Source organism: Alosa alosa, chromosome 15 (genome assembly GCF_017589495.1).
Source record: "Alosa alosa isolate M-15738 ecotype Scorff River chromosome 15, AALO_Geno_1.1, whole genome shotgun sequence".
Classification (NCBI taxonomy): Eukaryota; Metazoa; Chordata; class Actinopteri; order Clupeiformes; family Clupeidae; genus Alosa; species Alosa alosa.
The window spans coordinates 14,134,836-14,156,374 of NC_063203.1; the positions used below are offsets into that span (position 1 = coordinate 14,134,836).

The window sequence follows — 21,539 nt, forward strand, 5'->3', positions numbered from 1 at the left end:
TATTTCTTGGAAGTCAAGTGGCTGGCTGACCTTTCACATTGAAATAATACTGCTACTTACCAGACAGACAGAGGCACAGGGGACAGACTATGAAACCGCTTGATAAAGCAACTGGATGTTACCTAATATGATACAGGGGAAATTATTAGAAATGGTCACCCAAATTAACTGATTTAGTATCCTATCCTATCCTATACCAGACATACAGTACAAGATAATTTGTAAGTACTTTTCTGTTTTTTTTCTGTCTATGGCGGAAAAATCAATCCAGTGGCCATTTTGGATAACTGTCTAGAAGATGAATGGGGATCTCAAAGCCATCTTGTCAATGGCTTGGATATAAATACAAAGGTTCAAAGAAATGCACCACCTTTTTATTTATCGTAAAAGACAGAGCAGTAAAAAGGACAAGAGATCTATTTTTTTCTGCTTTTCCAAACATACTGCACCTGAAGAGCTCTGAAAAAAATAGAAAAGAAAGGCAAGTATCCTCTCAAACACTCATCCAGCAATAATACAACATCTGAAACATTACAAAAAATAAAAAATAAATGACCGGTACAATAAAGTCACAAGGCATATTAGACATCCTGCTTTAGCCATTTCTATATATCGATATATAGATATAGATACACAATGACACTTAGTTGTGTGCTTCTGTATTGCAACAGAGACTGCACTCTGTACATGAAACAACAGTACTGAACAGACACATTTCAGAAGAGGGAAATCTCCCTCTATACAGGCACACATTTTTCCACAAATATACACAACTACAAAAGGTTTTTTTCCCCTCATATTTACGTACCATAAAAGACTTCAAACAAAATGGAGGGTAAACATATTGACATAAATGGAAATCACCGATACATGATGGAAAGAGAAAAACCAATACATTATGTATCGATTGTTGTCTGCTGCAACTGATTTCTGGATGCTGCTGAGCTGGGAATTTATTCGTCTAATAGATCATAGCGAGCACCATCGTCTCGGGTTTCATGCTGCATTCTAGGCGACGTCGGAGGTCGGACATCAACTCCGATTTTGAAGTCGGGGTAGATTGACTTGCCTCGAGTGTAGAAATGGAAACTCCGACTTCAAACGGCGTTCCATTGTATTTTTTCCCAGAGTTTGTCTGGAATGAATCTGGGAGATTCCAAGTAGGAGATATCCGACTTCCAAGGTTTCTGGAATGCAGCATATCACACGCACGCACACACACACACACACACACACACACACACACACACACACACACACACACACACACACACACACACACACACACACACACACACACACACACACACACATGAATGAACAGTCACAGCATTTGAGTCCCATTTGGCTATCTGTTCCACCACAAAAGACAACAGGCAGGCAAACGCCCCAACAATGAACTGAGAAGCACAATGGTTCACCGAACAGCAGCTACACTGCACTGGCAGCATCAGAGAGGCACCAGCACTGCCCTCTGTGATCCTGTCAGGGAACAGGAGGAAGCAAACACACTGGACCATGTCTTTCCATTACTCTGTGACAGCAGGCACACGCGCCCTCCTGCGTGGCATATCGAACAGGTTTGGTCCAAACACTTTTGTCCCTCCTCTAACCGATGTTCATTCACTGCCTCCACATATGTGTGTGTTCCTACACACACACACACACACACACACACACACACACACACACACACACACACACACACACACACCTCTGCTCCACCATCTTGCTCTGTCTGACCCTCTCTCTCCTCCCTGCCCAAAACGTCCTCCCACTCCCCCTACAGAGCGTATCGTATCCTCTCCTTCTGCAGATGCTGAGCACAGTGTCTCTGGTTAGTGTCCTTGGTGGAGTGCCATCTGCTGGCCGTCCTTGTGCAGCTGCAGCCTCTCCTTCTCCACCTGCAGACGCTCCTTCTCGATCTGCAGCCGGCCCGACTCGAACTTGAAGAACTGCAGCCGCTCCTTCTCCAGCAGGAGGCGCTCTTTCTCCAGCTTCAGCTTCTCGGCCTCCAGGTCCACGGCCGGGTGCCACGCGGGCTTCCTGTCCTTGTCCGACCCCTCCAGCGTGGACGAGGTGGGGGCACTCGAGGAGGACAGTGAGGAGGAGGTGGAGGAGGTGCTGGGCGTGGCGGCCGCGGCGGTGGAGGTGGACGAGGGCAGGCCGTGCTGGGCAGCGGTCGTCTGGCACATGAGCAGGCGTAGCCGCTCGCGCTCCACCTGGAGCCGCTCGCGCTCGAGCTGCACGCGTTCGCGCTCCGTCTCGGCCTGCCGCAAGCGCTCTTTCTCCAGCAGGAGGCGCTCCTTCTCCACCCCCAGCCGCTCGGACTCCACCTGCAGACGGTGCTTCTCCAGGTCCAGCCGCTGCTTCTCCAGGGCGATAAGCAGGCCCGTGCTCTCGTGGGCGCCGCCCAGGCCCATGCCGGCCAGACCCACCCCCAGGCCAGCCCCGCCCAGGCCCACGCCGCTGATGCCCATGCCGATGCCCGCACCCAGGCCCAGTTCCCGCCCCCCCGTGCTGACCGAGGAGGCTTTGGAGGAGCTGAGCATGCCAAATTCGTCGATGTGGGCGAAGACCTCGGGGACGCGTCCCTCGCGGTCGATGTCGGGCAAGATGGAGGGGAAGCAGTCGTCATCGTCCTCCTCTCCGTCCGCTTCGCCCTCTCCTACCTCACCAGCGTCGCTTTCCAGCTGCCAATACACAACACGACACAGGCCAAGTCACAGGCAATTCATTAATACATACACAATCAACAAGTTCATAAATATGTATGCATTTAAAGAAACATTTGACCGTTGTACCGTTGTGACAAATGCTATTTATTCCACTGCTTGGTTGAATTTCCCATTGTCCTACATAATTTAGAACGACCATTAACCATATGTTATTTGCACACCTATGAAGAAGATCCATTTTTTTGGCCGTATCACACTTGTATATTAATTCGCCAAACTCGTTGTGAAGTTTAAATGAACTGTCGCGTTACATCTGAGCTGTAAAATGCAGATGTTCAGAACATGGCAACATTGTAGCATATGATGGAGGTGGCATTTAGCTAGATGGATGACAGCAGTAAAATAGCGATGTTTCAAAGCTAAAGTTCATCAGAATCTTGGGATACGCCCGCTTGACAACGGGAGATAGAACCAAACGACTGGCCTTTGGCCGTAGCAACCATCCATTTAGAACTAGTAATGGCAGTTTGTCCTGCAAGTTGAGAAATTAGTTGATATGTGTTGGAAGAAATTAGTTCTACAAACAAGACAAGTTTTAGCGATTAAAACGTTTAAATTGTAACGGGAAATTAGCACAACGCAAGTGGCAACAGTGGAATAAGCGGGATAATGGACTCCATTATCTCTTACGTATACTTCCCTATGTTCAAAACTCAATAAACATTGCTTTACAAAAAAATATGTATGCATGTGGGATAGGGACACATGAAGCTCAGATCAAAATGACACTATTTACATAACAAATATTTACTTCCAAATAAAACAGCTTTTACGCTTTATGAATTCTCTCATGAGTCATCCAATGAAATCTGTTTTATTCTATTTATTCAACAGCTTTTTAAGTTTAATGTATAAAAGCTGCATGCCATTTGGGAAATGTCAGGACGCAAATCAATAGCTTTGATTATTATGGTGTAATGTATTCAAGGAACCTCTTACATTTTAATATGATCTTCTTTTATCCATTTATTATACATCTATTAACTGTTAATCTTTCAGCACCATGTTTCTTTCTTAATAGATAGGTAATAGGTCCTTTTTTTGATTTAGGAGGTTTATGGAAGGGTGAGTTGTTGGAATGTCCTACATGTCCTGAAACTGTACAGCATGCCCATTGATTTTAAATAATAGGACCCTAGATTTGAAACCAAACACAAAACAAGTGATAGAGGGCATTGTAAACTTGTGTATTAAAGAAAAATTATGATCGATACCTAATGCACTTTTTTTCCAAATCCAGGGTCTTACAGTACAGAAAATCAATGAGCATGCCATGCAAACTCATAATGCTTCGGTCATTCAGCTATGAATACTACTAAAAGTTAACTTAACTTAATTTACTTAAAAATATTGATGCCCAAACATTGCTTCTCAGGCTGTAAAACTAAATACATATCAATGGCTGAAAAGAATATGAAGACATAGGATTTGAACACAAATCCTTAAGAGGCATTGGTTTTGGGACCAATTCATGATACAGACAAGGTTTGAATCCTGAGACGGTGCACCAACAACTTTATCTGATTGGACATGGAATGAACCATGATGATTTGGGAGGTTTCATGATTTTTCTTGTTTGTAAATTTTAGTCAACAGCACTGCAGATGATCTCAAGAGTTATCCTTCTGTCATGCTACCCATATCAACTATCCATAATCACAACATCATGTCACACATGTACTGCTACAGAACACATTCTTCCAACCGCTCACCCCTCCTCAAACCTCCTAAATCACAATAGGAGCTATTATCTATCTATTAAGAAAAAAACAGGGTGCTAAACATGATTAATAAATTGATAATAGATGAGGAATTGATCATATTAGGGGGTTCCATTATTTTCACTCAACATTTTAGTTAAATACATATGGCCATAATAATAAAGTTAAGAGATTTGCTTTCAGACATTTTTCAACTGGCATGCAGCGGTAACATCAGTGACTGGCAATCGGTGATACCAGGTTTGACTTCTGTCACTTTGGGTGAAAGTCAGTCTTTGAACTATTCTTGATTTTGCTCCCATCTTTGTCTACAGAGAGCCAGAGAGGACCACACACACCCCTCACCCATCTCTTACCCTGTAGCCATTAGCATCATCATCCTCCATCTTGACCCCCGAGGGCGTGTGGCTGCTCGGCTCCCCGAGGTCAGAAAGGTCCTGCCAATCGCACGCCGCCTCTTTGGCGAAGCCGCTCACGTCTAGCGACTGGTCACCGCCGCTGAGCGAGGCGTCGTTGTCGGGTGACAGGCACGGCGCCTCGTACTCGCCGCCGGCCTTCAGGCCCGACGCCAGCTCGGCGCGCATCTGCTTGCGCTTCATGAGCGCGCGCCAGTCCAGGTAGCGGCGCTTGACCTCGGCAGCGGTGCGCAGCTCGCCCTCGCCGAGCGCGTTGACGCAGTCGGCCACTTCGTCCCAGGCGCGGCGCTTCAGCTCGTTGATGGCCGTGTTCTGCTGGCGCGAGAAGAGCACGTCGCGGCGCTTGTGGATCTCGCGGATGAGAGTCTGCGTCTCCTTGACGCTGTAGTTGCTCTTCCGCTTGCGCTTCAGGTGTTTCATCTGCAGGAAGTCCATCGCAAGGGGGGGAAGGGGTCAGACAGACAGGCCAGAGAGAGAGAGAGAGAAAGAGAGGTGGGCAATGATGACCTGATGGAGAGTCAGAGATGAGGCTCTGGAGTGCTACAGGTGGTTATGAGAGAGAGAGAGGGAGAGAGAGAGAGAGAGAGAGAGGGAAAGAGAGAGAGAGAGGAGGAAAGAGAGATGGAGGGGAAGACAGAGTTGCATAAAAAGAACCAAAAGTTAGAAGAGATGTGGGTGAAGACTTCCACTAAGACTTGCTGGGGAAGACGAGATGAGGGGCATAGACAGTGCTCCTGCCAGCAGGTTACTTCTGAGGGAGATGCATGTCAGAGCTGGAGTGGAGGATTCCCAGGCCCCATGGCACGGGGATGCTGACAGTGCCTGGCTGCACAATCCCTGAAGGACATTTGAAGACAAGACAATTAGAAAGGGAAAAATAAAGGAAGCAAATCATCATTATGTGTTGTCTGCAGCAAATCAACACTGTCTGCACTGACAACCAAACACACCTTATCTAGATCATCAATCAATCCTAGGTAGTTCCTGACTGGGAAATGGGAATTTTGGTCATGTTTAAGAAGACAGGGAGATACGGAGCTGCCACATCAATCAATCATGTACAAAAATCACACAAGAGTGATACTTATTATGTTGGACTATAACAGGTTAGGACTTGCCTTATATACAGACTGTGGCTCATCCAACTATAAGATCTGTGTTTGCTAGAATAACTATCGCCTTGGTAACTTGATATTTTTCTTTACAAATATAACGAATGATAATTCACAGTTAAATTATTGTTTAAATAAAATGTATCTTCCTCAAATCGATTCCCTTTACTTAAATGAACAACAGAATAAGAATGGAGCTGAATCGGTCATCGTGCCGATTGTTTTGCTGAGATGTTATCCTCCAAATAGCCCGCACGTTTAAAATTAAATGGCTGGTCTAAATGCATCTGTGCGTAGCGATGCACGACCACACACTTCACATCTACAACTCTTGTAGTCGACACTTCGGTAGCACTAAGATGGCAAATTTAAGTACCGGAGTATCAACCAACAAAACTGTGTCTGCATTAACGTTTGATTTCATTTGGATAATCGAGTAAGCTAATCAGCTAGCGATAGTAGTAGGAACGTAAAGCGCTATCATACTACGAGTCTGACGTGACCAACATCTGGTGAGTTAAAGGCTGCGCCATTTTTTTCTGAAAGCTCATGGTCATTTAGTAATAAACTGCATACAAATAAATGCATTTATATCCTATGCATATGGACAAAACTTACCGAGGTGGTGGGATAGGAATATGTCAAAAGCTCATTCTTTTCAAATCAATGGCAAAACAAATCGGAACCAGACCCTGGGGCATGAACCATAAACATTGTTGTGATTGGTCCGTTCTGTGTCACTCCCACTTTAGCTTAACCCGCCTTGTCAACTCCTTCCGGATGTGTGTGTGCGAAGCTGAAGTCCTCTTGTAAAGGTCTGGCGAAGAAGCGGGCACACGTCGAGCGATTGTAAATAAAAGGTCAACAGAGACAATAGTGCTCCTGTGTGACTTTAGTTTACCTTGAAATGAGACTAAACCTGTTCTCACTTACAAATGACCGCAGTGAGGTTACTGTATCACATTATTCCTGACGTATGATGCGGTAAAGGGCTGCCACATTGAGACTTCCAAAGTAGTATTGCTATAATGTTCAGGGATATCTGGTGTGGCTCGTCATACATATAGACACTTGAAATTGCAGTATGGAGGGTGTGCGTTGGGCGTTTCGTTGCGGGTCGTGGTCCCCTACTCGTGCTGAGTGGTTGCTTGCTGCTCGGTGTGTGCAGCGCGAGGAGAAGGAGCGGATTGGACAGTTTGTGTTTGCCAAAGATGCCAAGTCAGCCATGGTATGGAGCGCATGCATGATTTTACACAGGATTCCCTCTGAACTCAAAGACAGAATAACCACTACTATTCTGTTTTATCCTTATAACTTAATTCCCCTTCACTTGGTTATAAATATTCAAGATCACTGATGAATGTTTGTGTCTCAATGCTGTGCATATTTTGATGTGTGCATGTTAGGCCGGGAGACTTCTGATCCGTAAACTTGTGTCGGACAAGATGGGAATAGTCTGGGATCAAATCCGGTTGGAGAGGACTCCTAAGGGGAAGCCAGTGGTGGCCAACCCCATAGCTGATGCTGGACACCAGAAGTGGAGCTTTAACGTGTCCCACCAGGGTGACTACGCTGTGCTGGCTGCAGAGCCTGGCCTGCAGGTTGGAGTAGACGTCATGAAGACCAGCAGGCCAGGTACTGTTAAAACGAATGTGTTGTCCCTATCTGGACACAGATGTGTTAAAAAACAACTCAATATGTGTTGTTTTCAACGCAAGTTGTGTTATTTCAACACGTATTGCGTAACAAATAAAAAAGGGAACAATACAAACTGTGTTGTCCCTATCTGGACACAGAGATGTGTTAAAAGCAACGCAAGTTGTGTTATTTTCAACACATTTGTTTTAAGAGAGGTCATTGCATTAATGCTATGCTATGATGACTTTCTTTTGTAGTGGCGGTCTTGTGCTGTAGTTGGAGGCTGAGACAATTCTAATGTGCATGTCTGGATTGACACAGCTACACAGCTATTTTGCTCAAAATTAATCTTGTTTTGGGAATTTTTACAGTGCAAATGGGCACATTGTACAGTATGAAGTATAAGATTACAATGCCAGTGAGTGAAGGGTCTCTTAACAGACAGAAAAATAAATGTCATTGTGTTCTTAGCTATCTGGCGTGAAGGCCTTAAAATACCCTATAACAGATTTTTGGCATTGTTTTAAGCACTTCAAATATACAAGGGCTTGAGAGATTCAGGTTCAAGATCCGTTTGACTCTCTCAGAACAAACTGGCCTCTCCTACCAGGATGTCTCTCGAGTCCTGCCAGGTTCTATTTCAACCTCTTTTCACACTAAATCCTATTGGCTTCAACCTCGAACTGTCAGAACTTTAATCTTTTAGCCCAACCCTGTCATAATGTCTGAGGCTCTCTTTCAAATTCCTCCACACAATCACAAAATCCCTTCTGAAATAAGTCCCCTCCATTTCAAAGGATTGAGTAACTATATGCCTCTGAGTATATAGCCCATGGAGTTTCTTTGGGAAGAAAGGCCCTTACCTCTGGTTTTCTTTGTCTGTTAAACAATTACGCTGTCACAGTTTTTGCAGGATTTTCTAGTAGCTTTTTGACCCCTGTGACATCATGCAAATAGCTCTTTCCTTTGGATGTCACTGTCTTTGCTGTGGCATCACCAAACTCAGGAGGAAAAAATTTAATAAAAATGTTTGACCACTAGGTGTCTCTGTTGCTCAACAGTTCTCTGTCCTCACTTCACTCCCTTTAGAATTATATTCATTTGCACTCATTTTTAATAGATAATTTTATTCCAGACAACTTGCAGTCTGGTTGGGTGTACATTTCATCATTATGTGTGCTCTCTGGGATTTGAACCTCAGACTGTGTTGTTGGTAAGGCCTTGCCATATCATTTAAGTTGCCGGAGCTTGTGCAGTGGTTCTAGATTCTGCACAACACTGGATCTCTGAAGACAGGGCTGGCTCCCTGAATAAGTGTATGGTGCATGTATTTGCATTTATTCATTTCACTGAAAGCAGCTGTCAGCACAGTAATGCACACCTTTTATTTTTCAGATTCTGGCACCTACCTGAGAAAGTAACTCCACTCGGGGGGTCCTTAGTGTCATGTAACACTAGATCAGTTTTATATTTGCTTACACTTGTTTTAGCTTGTATGATTTAAATAGAGTTTAGACTTTTATTTTCATTCTGATTTTAATATAGCACTTTTGTCTGGCAAGAACATACATTTTAGCTGTATTCTTGTGTCACACCCATCCACACCTATATGTCACTTTAAATGAAATCAATGGGCAATATAATGAATATAAACGTAAACATAAGAGTTCTGTCTTTTTTGTTCATGTGTGTGTGCCATCTTGTCCATGCACCCACTCTCTCCATGTGTTTCACCTTCACATGTCTCAGGCTCCAGCTCCATCCCAGAGTTTTTCCGGCTCATGACCCGCCAGTTCACGGAGCACGAGTGGAACACCATCAGGGCCACGGGGTCGGAATGGGAGCAGCTCCACACGTTCCACCGGCACTGGGTAACCATGGCAACGCCAGGGCCTTGCACTGATTCCGCTCCCAATCACCTCCTCATAAGGGGGTCCAGACTAGACCCCCAAAAAAAAAAAAAAGAAAGAAAAAAGGCGAGAGAAATCTCTGATCCCCTAGGCACATCTATGAGACTATTTCCACATGCGAGGTTAGATCGTACGTGCATTAATATTGAAATATTCTGCCAAAATACACACATAGCACATGTTCTCAATAGTAAAGTCAGTTTACCACTTCAGATTCATGTAAGACAATGCTGATGCTTTATTTTGTTTATTTCAAGTGCCCAGGCTCATAAGGTTTTGGGTGTCAATCAGTGTCTTGTCTGTGTATCAAGACCCTGAAGGAGAGCTTCATCAAGGCCATTGGGACGGGCCTGGGGTTCGATCTGCAGCGGATAGAGTTTCACATATCACCTCTGCAAATCCTGGAGGGACAGGTGTGCACTGAGACCAGAATGCACCTGGATCAGGAGGAGGAGGAGGACTGGACATTTGAGGTAAGTAGGGAGACATTTTAGATCTGTTGTGTGTGTACAGTGCTGGATGGAACATTTTGGTCATTTAGGGTATAGGACTCGTCCAGTGTCTGACCACTGTACATTCCTTATAAGCCTGAGCCACCAAATAGTCGGCAAATTTGGGATTTGCTCTACAGGTCCGTCTGGCTAAGAGGCCATTGAAGCGCATTTCCAATGTCCCTAAATCACAGGCACGCAAATACAATCGCTAATCCAGCATGGACATGTATTTCTTTGGAATTGAGTAAACAACTGCATTTAAAACCTTTGTTTACAAGACTGCTACCCTTCTGAAACGATTTGGTGAGAGTGTAATGCACCGTTTTAAGTTTAATTTCACTGCTAGTTACGCCCCCGCTGGAAGTCAATGAACCTTTTCCTGGCCCACTCTCAATTGAGAAGAGCATAGTGTCAACGAGGCTAGTATAATACTGGAGTGTGAAAGTGAACTCTGGGGAGATAGCAGCTCACCCTCTGGATATCACTCCTGTCATCTTCATCAGGTCTTTAACTGCCTTTTGCAGTATGGAAATTCACAGCCCTCAACATTTTAATGCCATAGCCTTTACCATACCGCAGCATTGTTCCTCAAGTGCTGCAGTTTTACTTCTGACCAGAAGGGGTCACCCATGCCTTAGTCTAGCTTTGGGTTGGCACTATAGGTTGACTGCATTGTCACATAGCAGCACATTTAGTATATTACCTGATATTTTTCATCTCTCTCTCTCTCTCTCTCTCTCTCACACACACACACACACACACACACACACACACACACAACACACACCCATATAATCACAGTCCCTGAAGCTGAAAAAAGGGACTGAACACTCTGGTTCCGTCTCCATTTTCACTTTATTCTCCCCAAGAGAGTCACCTTGAGAACCTCTGGCACGGCACCTTAATATGCATCTGAAAAGAGTTTAAGAGAAGCGCTCAAGGGAGCATGCAGGAAACTGCTCCCCCGCGGCGGGCAAAGCTACGAGCGTGTAAATGAAAAGGGCCGACGAACTGAACCTGCTCTTCCGCGCCCCGCGTACAGAAGACTCGCCGAGAATATGAAACAACACGACAGGAGCTGGGAAGAGTGTGAGGCAGTAAGCTTTGATAACAAACCAGCAACGACACACACACACACACACACACACACCTCTGCATGAGCACTGACGTGCCACAGTGACACAACAACGCCTGTCTTCAGGAGGAGCGGGATGGAGTTGACAGAGGCCTCTTTCATGAGGAGACCGGAGTATTTCCTATGATCATCAGGAGGGGAGGAGGAACATGAATAATAAAGCATTGTTGAGAACTAGAGGTTGGCACTCTCTCTTGCTCCTCACATTTGGAAAAAAAAGTACCAAATAGTAGATCCCTATGAGGATATGGATCTACTATATGAAGATGCCACTATTCTTAGTAAGGGCTGAGCTACACCAGGCGCATAACTGAAGCGTTCCGTTCGCGTTGCGTCTCCTGCAACAATTAGCTTCCATTATAATCAATGGAAGTAGCTACACCAGACGTGACAGTGGGGCGTACGTTCGAAAAAAATAGACCGTTCATCTAAAATGGATTTTACGCGTCGCGAACAGAACGCTTCAGTTACACGCCTGGTGTAGCTCATACCTAAGAGTAGTATTGTGTTAGACTCCACTAGAGGTTGGCACTCTCTCTTTCTCCTCACATTTGGAAAAATAAAGTACCAAATAGTAGATCCCTAGATGAGGATATGGATATACTATATGAAGATGCCACTATTCTTAGTAAGGGCTGAGCTACACCAGGCGCGTAACTGAAGCGTTCCGTTCGCGTTGCGTCTCCTGCAACAATTAGCTTCCATTATAATCAATGGAAGTAGCTGCGTCACAGTTCACCCTGGCTGCCGACCTCCTCGAGAGCTCCACCGTTAAGGAAATGGATCCGTTCCTCGGTGTGCCCGCCCGCCCGCCTGCATGGAAACGCTTCTATTAGCGCCTTCTGCCGCCCCGCAACAGATGCTGTCATTACACCCACACTTCAGGCTCCCTTAGATGGCACCACGTCGAAGCAAAAATGGCACAAAAAACGACCCCCAAGGCCTTCACACACACACACACACACACACACCCTCGCCCCCCACCAACCTGCCTTGTGTCGATTTGGCATTTTGGGTCAATGAGGATGTGTGGTGTGTCTCTGCGGTATCATTTCCAATGTCTGTGTGTGCATTCATGCGTGTGTGAGTGTGTGTGTGTGATGGGAGTGGGTCGGTGTGTGGCTGCGCCGCGCTGCCGTGTGTGTGTGTGTGTGTGTGTGACAGCAAGAGCAGGGTAAGGTCAGCTCTCAGACTCTCCACATAATGGCAGGTTTGGGCTTAATAACAGCACTGTGGCTGGGGACGGAGGAGACGCGGAGGCCACTAGCATGAGCCGTCTCCTAGTTAGATCAATGGGTGCTAAAGAGAGGGTTCGCTGAGGGGGGGTCATGTTATGTCACCTGCGCTGCCAACAAAGTATGGAACGCTTGTCACAACTCTCTGGGCATGTGCCGTTGATAATCAGCTCTAGCTCAGTGTGATAGATAGATAGATAGATAGATAGATACTTTATTGATCCCCAGTAGAAATTCAAGGTCTCAGTAGCATACGGACAACACACACACATTCACTAACAGCAGAAAAAGTAATTAAAAGTATATAATATAAAAACACAACTAAGCAATAAGGACAGTAGATAAAGAATATACTAAATATACTAAAATACAAATTATACTAACACTTAATCTAAATCAATTCTAAAAAAAGTATCCACATAGTGGTGATTAATCAATCAAGAGGCGCTTGCAATGACTGAGGCAGGGACTGAGCCTGTGATTCTCTGTGCATAGTAAGGTGCTCTGTGTGAGTGAGTGTCATGGTGATAGTGCAATGGTGATAGTAGGCATGGTGATAGTAAGTAAGTGCAACAGTGCAACAATAGAGTATATATATCTATACATCTATATATATAACTATTTTAAGAAAAGGTATAAGTGTGGCCACAGTTCAACTATGGCATGGAGGGAGGGGTTATGCATATGTGCTAATGTGCTAATATAGCACGCAAACAGTGAGGCAGAAAGACAATGGTAAAAAGTGGCAAGTGGACAGACAGTATCCAAACATGGAGGGGGTGAAGAGGCAGACAGACTATGCAGAGGAGTCTATCTCTCTTCCCTTAAGTGAAGCATTGAAGAGTGCAATGGCCCTGGGGACAAATGACTTCCTCAGTCTGTTGTGCAAGGCAGTGAGCGAAGTCTCCCGCTGATCAGGCTCTTCTGCTTAACAATAGTGCTGTGGAGTGGGTGACACTCATTGCCCAAGATGTTGATCAGTTTGTTCAGGGTCCTTTTGTCAGATATTGCAGTGATGCACTCCAGTTCAGCTCCCACTACAGAGCCAGCTTTCCTTACCAGCCTGTCAATTCGCCCCGCATCCTTCTTTGTGCTTCCTCCCCAGCATACCACTGCATAGAAGAGGACGCTGGCAACAACAGACTGGTAATACATCCTGAGGAGCTTGCTGCACACATTGAAGAACCGCAGCCTCCTCAGGAAGTACAGCCTGCTCTGCCCTTTCCTTTGTAGAGTGCGTCAGTGTTGGCTGACCAGTCCAGTTTATTGTCCAGGTGGAGACCCAGATACTTGTAGGTGCTTACCATCTCCATATTGACCCCATCAATGGGGACTGATGGGGTCAATATGGAGGTGGTAAGCACCTACAAGTATCTGGGTCTCCACTGGAGTGCAATGGGGACTGGTAGCAGAGTGGGCTTAAACCTGCGGAAATCCACCACCATCTCCTTGGTCTTTGAAGTTTTGAGTTGAAGATGATTGAGTTTGCACCATTGCACAAAGTCCTCCACCAGGCTCCTGTACTCCTCCTCCTGCCTGTTCCTGATACACCCCACAATTGCAGTATCGTCAGAAAACTTCTGCATGTGGCATGACTCGGTGTTGTAGCAGAAGTCAGATGTATACAGGGTGAACAGGACTGGAGAGAGCACAGTTCCCTGTGGCTCGGGTGCTGCTGATCACAGTGTCAGAGGACAGTTCTTCAGTCTGACAAACTGTGGTCGCCGTCAGGTAATCTGTAATCCAGGTTACCAGGTGGCGTCCACACCCATCTGCAAGAGCTTGTCTCCCAGTCTGAGGGGTTGGATGGTGTTAAAAGCACTTGAGAAATCAAAGAACATGATTCTCACAGCACTTTTCCCCTTGTCTAGGTGAGAATGTGTCCTTTGTAGAAGATAAGTGATGGCATCGTCCACGCGCACTTTCTCCTGGTATGCAAATTGTAACGGGTCTAGTGCATGGCGTACCTGGGGTCTGAGCATACCTAAGACCAGTCGCTCCATTGTTTTCATCACATGTGATGTAAGAGCGACAGGTCTGTAGTCATTAAGCTCACTAGGGTGTGGCTTCTTAGGGACAGGGGTGAGACATGATGTCTTCCACAGTGTTGGGACTTGTTCAAGGCGTAGGCTCAAATTGAAGATGTGCTTCAGTGGCTCCCCCAGTTCAGCAGCACAGGCCTTGAGTAGCCTTGGACACAGTCTGTCAGGCCCCGCTGCTTTATTGATGCGCAGTGTCTTTAGTTGTGCTCTCACTTGAGCTGTTGTGAGGATGGGGGGTGTAAGGGGAGGGGAGGGGGAGGGGTGCATCTGGGGTCTGTGTGTCTGATGGCGGTTGACTGAGGCCGTTGTCACCTCATTGTTTGTGATCGCCATGTGGGGGAGGGGTGCAATATCCAGTGATGGTGGGGGTACGATAGCCTGTGATGATGGAGGTGAGTGTTGCACTGGTATTGAGGGGGGTGGGGGTGGGGGCTGGGGGATGGTGGACAGACCACCGCCATTGGAGCTGGAGCAGGGCAGTCAAACCTGTTGTAGAAGTGGTTCAACTGGTTCGCCCTGTCCAGGTCTCCCTCCACAGAGCTGCTGCTCTTCTTCAGGCCAGTGATAACCTTCATGCTGTCCCATGTTGTTTTCCTGCAACATCTGTTCCACCTTCCTTCTGTAGTCCTCCTTAGCCTCCTTCAGCTTGACTTTGAGTTCCCCTTGCACGCGCCTCAGCTCTGCCATGTCCCCCTCTCTGAACGCCATCTTTTTCCTGTTAAGAAGGGTCTTGACATTGCTGGTTATCCAAGGCTTGTTGTTGGGAAAGCAGCGTACAGTTCTGGTGGGAACAACAATGTCCATACAGAAGTTCAGGTAGTCAGTAGTGCATATCCCACTGCGTCCCTGGAATACACCTAGACCTGCATACAAATACTAATTTGTTACCAACAAAATAGCTAGGATCGTTTTAGCGTTCTCAGACTTGCATTGTGCAAGGTGAACGTCAGATCAGTCTTATTCAAAAATCTTTAACAGTGAGCATCATCTCAAGGGCCTTTACAGAGTATGAGGCCTTAATTCCTATGAGCTAACACACACACATGAGGATGGTGACAAGGGGAAGAAGGAGTTTTGAAAGGAGGAGACCTTGAGCTGAACTCTGCTTAGAAGGATGGCCCATCTGAAGGATAGATAGAGCCCCTTCTTCCCCCCCCCCCCCCCCCATCTCTCCCAATGTCCCTAATCCACATCTCACTCCAGGAGATGCTCGTATGTCTGCGTCCCAACCCAACCCCCACCCCCAGTCAGGCCGCTGAGCACCCCCGGACCTCCGCCCAGCGCAGCCCCTCACGTATGCTCCCCCACTTCAAAGTGCCTGCGCTGGAGAGAGGCACAGCGAGTGGCTCCCCTTGAACTGCTGGAGGAGCTCATTTTTTCCATGAAACCTCTCCCGAGACCCCTGCTAGGAATGTTTTGGGATGTTCGTGAGCACACTGTCTCTCTCTCTCTCTCTCTCTCTCTCTCTCTCTCTCTCTCTCTCTCACACTCTCACACACACACTCACACTCACACACACTCACATCCAAAAGCCATGCCGTCTCTCTCTACCTCTCCATGCGTAAATGTCTTCCCAGCATGCACAACAGATGTGTGTGTGTGTGTGTGTGTGTGTGTGTGTGTGTGTGTGAGTGCGAGCATGTGTGTGTGTTACCGGAGTGTGTGCGGGATGGAGATTGACTCTCCGTTAATGGGCGCAGCGTCTGCGTGCGTGCGTGAGTGGCGCTCGGAGGCCCAGGAGCCGGTGGCAGATAATAGCCGAGGTGGGGTGTGACGAGTTAAGCAGGGAGCAGGGAATGAGAACCTCAGTGTTTGTGCAATGGATTTAGCAGCAGGGGGAGTGCAGCGCCAGAGCAGAGACGTGGAGTGGACACTAGAGGAGGAGGAAGAGAGAAAGGACGGACAGAAGGCTGGAGACTTTTGAAGGGAGGAGAGGAAGGAGGGGAGCGATCGCGGGACAGGAATGTCCCTCTTTTTCTCATTTCCCAGAAGTGGCACGAAGCATCCCTCTGAGAAATGGCTCTTGGAAATATTGCAAAATCCGTCTTGCTTGTACTCTGTACGCTGTGTAAGCACACAGAAGCCCAGCTTGGCAGCCTGTTGTGTCGTAGAACAGGTTCTCTGTACATGCTGTGAAAGGGTTGGGGATGGCGGGTCGGTAATGTCGTGGTGCCATGGCACCGGCGGTTGTCTGAGGCTGTCTAATATGCCGTTGCAGGAGTGCCTGCTGGACCAGCACCATCATGTGGCGGTGGCCCTGAGCCGCAGAGGATCGCCGGCAGCAGTGGCGGCGGCCGAGAGGGTGAGTCATTAGAGATGGATGAGGGGCCTCACCAGGAGGGAGGGACGAACGGCCTCACTCACCCAAACACGCACAGCAAGTGGCATTGTGGGCAAACACTCTTGAGTACAAAAATAGGCATTGTTTATCTTCCTGAACCCTCTCTTGTCTCTCCCTCACAATATTTTTCGGTCTGTTATTCTTTCTATTGGTCATTGATTGCTCTCTAATGTTTCGTATGTTCTCTATTCATCTCTCTGTGTGTGTGTGTGTCTCTCTGTGAACAGGAGCACTTTGCTGGCCACGCCAGGCCTCTTAAGTTCACCGTGTTGAGCTTCAGCGAGCTGGTCTTGGGCGCCGTGCCTCTCTCGGAGGAGGACCCGGCTTACTGGGAGAGCTTTGAGAAGAAACAGGAGGCACCCACACGCCAGCACAACCAGCCTTGACCAGCCGAGACCAGGGACCGGGCCCACGGCCCACTACCAAGACCCCAGGAAGGGAAAGGAGGCAACTGAACTGGCCATTAAAGGCTGTTGCTTTCCCTGCGACTTTTTGGAGAGACTTTTGTGGCCTTTTGCGTCTGGTGAAAGTAGGGCGCCTTCTCTCACTTGGGCTGGGGCTACAGCTGGGGGGGGGGGACATTTCATTTCTCTAGCCTTGATGTGTTTTGTAAACTCTTGGGGAAAATGCCAAACGTGGTTACGAATAAAAATCCAAAACGAAAGAGTTTGTTTCACTTTCTGTGCCACTTTTACCCTCTCCTCTGACACGGCACCTAATATGTCTGCATGACGAGCACCCAGAAGGAGGAGGAGGAAGAGAGGACGTTATTACAAAAGGAGATTGGAGATAATGATATAATTCACAAGAGAGCTGTCCGTGCCCAAAATGAAGATGAACGCGGTGAAATGAACTCTCATTGTTATGAGACTGGGCCTGTGAAAGAGCCCTTCACAGTGGAGATCCAGTAGTTATATGAGCACACACTGATTAATGGCCGTGATTCTTATGGCTGGGTGTATATTTGCTGCTGTCGGTCTTTTGGCAGTATCTGTTTATGATCTCATGGAATTGTTCTGTGGCTTTTCATGCGACCTTCTCGGGCAAAAAAGCTCAGCTTGTCTATTTTTGATCGCGCTGCCTTCTCTAACCCGTCTCACTGTGTGCTATCTCTGATTCTCGCTGATCTCGCTCTCATTTCCCCCTCTCTCTCTCTCGATCTCTTGCTCTCATGCTCTCTCTCTCTCTCTCTCTCTCTTTCTCTCTCTCTCTCTCTCTCTCTCTTTCTTCTTTCTCTCTCATGCCTTTCTTACACTCCATCTGCCACACGGTCTATTTTTGTCGGGAGACATTTAGTGTGCCATTAGGGGCTTGTGTTTAGAGGGGAAGCCATTGCTTTTAACAAACTGAGGCTGCGCTCTTGCAGCCACCCTCCACCCCCACCCCATTGGTAACTGCTCTCCTCTCTACTCATCAGGGGTTTTGCAAATGTGTGTGTGTGTGTGTTTGGAGTTGTTCTGTAGCTACCTGTTTGGCTTGGCTCACGTTACTGTTAAAGGAGATAAAGCTAAAATGCTCTGCTATAATCTGTACCTCCACTGTGTCTCTGACTGACTAAATGGTTGTGTGTGTGTGCACATGTGTGTCTGTGTGTGTGTGTGTGTGTGTGTGTGTGTCATCTCTGAAGTGAGTGTGTGAGTGGCGCTGCACACAGAGGCCTGAGTCAGCCTGTGTGTCACTGAGAGCCCTTTTAGTGGAGTGGGGGTGGAGCTCTGACATCCTCTGACTACACACACATGGCCACCATCTCCCCAGCAGCCTCTGCCTCTCACCCGGCCGACAGGCACGCACACACACACACACACACACACACACAGTTGGATGCACCAACATGCACACTACACACAACATAAACACGCTGAGTTCTATGTGCAGTAGAAACATGTACACACACATGCTTAATCAAACACACAGACTAAACGAATCATCTTTAGCTCCAGCAGCAAGAGAAGGAAAGAGCTCATTAAAGGCAGGAAGAGGTTTCTACAGATATCATCTGCCTTTTACTGCAAATGCAATGGATATTGTACAGTAGTAGGTGGCATTAGAATGACATGAAGAAATGTGGACTCGAGTATCTTAATGTAATGAGCCACTTCGGAATGGCTTTTTGTGTTTAAAAGGGAGGAGTGCCATTTGCGCACACAATAACAAGTTGCCAGCTGATCTAAAGAGGTTTATGCAAGTGATTTCCTGCAGAAAGCCTCACTCACTTTGTAGCGCTGCACGTTTTTACCCTCCTTAAATGATAATATACCCTCAAGTGCCCCCTGGCCCTCTTCAGTCTCCTGCTCATTATGGCTTTCTCTAAAAGAGAAGAGGGATGCAGAGGGAAGAGAGAGAGACGGACAGAATGAGATGAGACTCTTCCACCACTGTGTTGTGTCAGCCGCTTCATCATCCCCCTCCCACACACCCCATTACCCCCCCCCACACACACACACACACACACACTACCACCACACACCACACACACACACAATATTGGGCCATCCTTCTAATTTACTGTTTTTAATTTATTCTTTAAAGTTGAGCTGGCTCTTGTTAATTTCATTACTTATAATCGCCCAGAAGTGTTTTAAATGGCCATATATGCACACACACACACATATACACAGCAGTTCTCCTGCTATGTAAAACAACACCCCCCCCCCCCCCCCGCTCTCCGCACGGCTGCCATGTGTGGGCAGTGGTCGGCATGCCTCATTCTCCTCAGTGCAGCACTATGGGTTTAGCAGTGATAGTCCCACGGCTGCTTCCCATATTGCTGTAAGATAACATGACCCTCTCTGCCTTAGGGGCACAGACCAACACAAGCAGCGTGGCTATTTTAAAACACTGGAGCTGGTGGAGTTTATGCAAAAGCATGAGAACAGACAAAATAGTGTCTCGGCAGTGTTGTGTTGTGCTGTGCTGTGTTGTATTGTGTCTATCTTCCCTCTGATGCCCTGTAACCACCTGAAGTGTGAAGTGTTTCTTGTTTTTGTTTTTTTTTTGTTCTTGGATTGAATTGCTGCTATACGGCCGTTGTGTGTATGAGTGCATGAGTGAAAATGTCAAAGAGTAGACTAACAGAGATGAAGGAAGGATGGCCTTTTCAAAGCTTCTGCGCTCTCTGCCATATGATGCTGTCAAGCTGACAGGGGTGAGTTTTGACGTGATGCTGAGAGACTTGGTGTTGGGCGCAGGGAGTGTTAAAAGGGAGGAATGTGTGATCTCACCCCTGGAGGTCGACCCTCAAACGTGTTGCAACAATTTTAGATGGCCTTTGCGTCACTACGTCCCCCCTTGCAACACAAGATGTCTTCAGACAGCGACCGCCTCTTCTTAAAAGAGCAGTGATTTACCTGTTTTTCCACTAAACCATCTCCTTATTTTCCTTCCCCTTTCTTATCTTTCTGATGTAGCTTTTCGGTGGAAGAGATAAGATTTCCACATACCGGCAGAAAGAACTTTGATTTATTCTCTTGGGAGTCGTGGCAGTCCTCTATTTTCAGCAAATGTCATCTATATGGAGCGGGAGAGATATGGACCCCTCTGCCTTGGGGCTTGTCCTGGAGAAAGAGTGCAGAGTCTGTGTGACTCCCTGGCAGGCCTCCCCAGCACTAAATCACCTGCCGATAAAACACAGCCAGTCAGACACCAGTGCTCAGAGAGGCAGAGAGCTCCTTCCCACCGTAACCGGATCCCCTGTCCACAGATGAGAGACTCCTCGTGAGTGTGTGTGAAATTTACTGCCATGTCACTGGCTAATTCCCAGGCATGGCTTTGTAGTCGAGTTACTGCAGCCAGCAGCTAGAGCTGCCAGGCAGCTAGTGCTACACTCTGGGGACATGAACATCAGCCTACTCCGCATTGATGATGATACCACTTTGTTTAACTCACCAAATAACTTTAAACAGCCTTCTGTTGTTTTTTTGTCATTATTGTAGGGGGCAAGGCCTTGGGGTGTGTGTAACAATGGTGTGTGTGTGTGTGGGTGTGGGTGGGTTGGGGGGGGGTTGATTATGTGCTCATTCAAAGCACACAAAAGCTGTTTTCTCTGTCACACTTTCTTAAATTAGGATATTCGTGCAGTGTTGCACGCAAATACAAACACTATTATGTTCGCCACGGACTGTCAAGTGATGCTTCATGCTCCATCGTGATGAACGAAATTGGAATGAGAGTGGCATCTGTTGCTGGGATGTGATTGTTTTTACATCGCCCTGCGGGCATGACGACTTTGCACCACAGGGAGGGTTTACAAGGTCAGCTGCACAGACACACAGGAGTTAACCTGATCGGTCCTCACACCGGTTTCCGCTAATGGCTTTTTCATGATGGGTTGTGTGCTTGATAATCATGATGCTGTCAACTGTCAGGCTAATCAGATATACTGTATCAGCACCACACCAGATGGTGTTGCATGAACACCTATGTAGAGAGTGGAAGTTGGGGAAATTGTTTTGATTGAGTAATGTGATACTTTGTTAAGTCAAATACAAAACCTATATGACATAACAATCCTAATAATAGCACACCAACACCATAATAACATTATGAATAGCAGTACCATAAGCACTTTGAATTCTGTCCTATACAATTTAATTTTATACTGTATGCTCCACTCCAAAGGCTTTTGTCCCATGAATTGGTGGTAACCCTCTGATTGACCAAAAAGGACACAACTATGTGGAAGATGTGCTGTAGTCTCACTCCATACTCAGAGAAAGATGACAATGGTGTGACTGACCTGCACCTGCAACTGCTGCCAG

The 21,539-nt window shown here is 46.8% G+C and overlaps 2 protein-coding genes across 2 annotated transcripts; one reads left to right on the top strand and one right to left on the bottom strand.

Moving 5' to 3' along the window:
* Positions 1–352: 352 nt before the first annotated feature.
* On the bottom strand, positions 353–6,738 carry msantd4 (Myb/SANT-like DNA-binding domain containing 4 with coiled-coils). Its single transcript, XM_048265311.1, has 3 exons — positions 6,606–6,738; positions 4,816–5,712; positions 353–2,693 (listed from the first exon to the last, which is right to left on the bottom strand). The coding sequence occupies exons 2-3, from the start codon at positions 5,308–5,310 to the stop codon at positions 1,839–1,841; spliced, it is 1,350 nt and encodes a 449-aa protein (XP_048121268.1). The 5' UTR covers positions 5,311–5,712; positions 6,606–6,738; the 3' UTR covers positions 353–1,838.
* aasdhppt (aminoadipate-semialdehyde dehydrogenase-phosphopantetheinyl transferase) lies at positions 6,708–17,446 on the top strand. The gene is made up of 6 exons (XM_048265312.1): positions 6,708–7,215; positions 7,394–7,622; positions 9,375–9,496; positions 9,847–10,008; positions 16,660–16,743; positions 17,010–17,446. The coding sequence occupies exons 1-6, from the start codon at positions 7,072–7,074 to the stop codon at positions 17,166–17,168; spliced, it is 900 nt and encodes a 299-aa protein (XP_048121269.1). The 5' UTR covers positions 6,708–7,071; the 3' UTR covers positions 17,169–17,446.
* Positions 17,447–21,539: the final 4,093 nt, after the last annotated feature.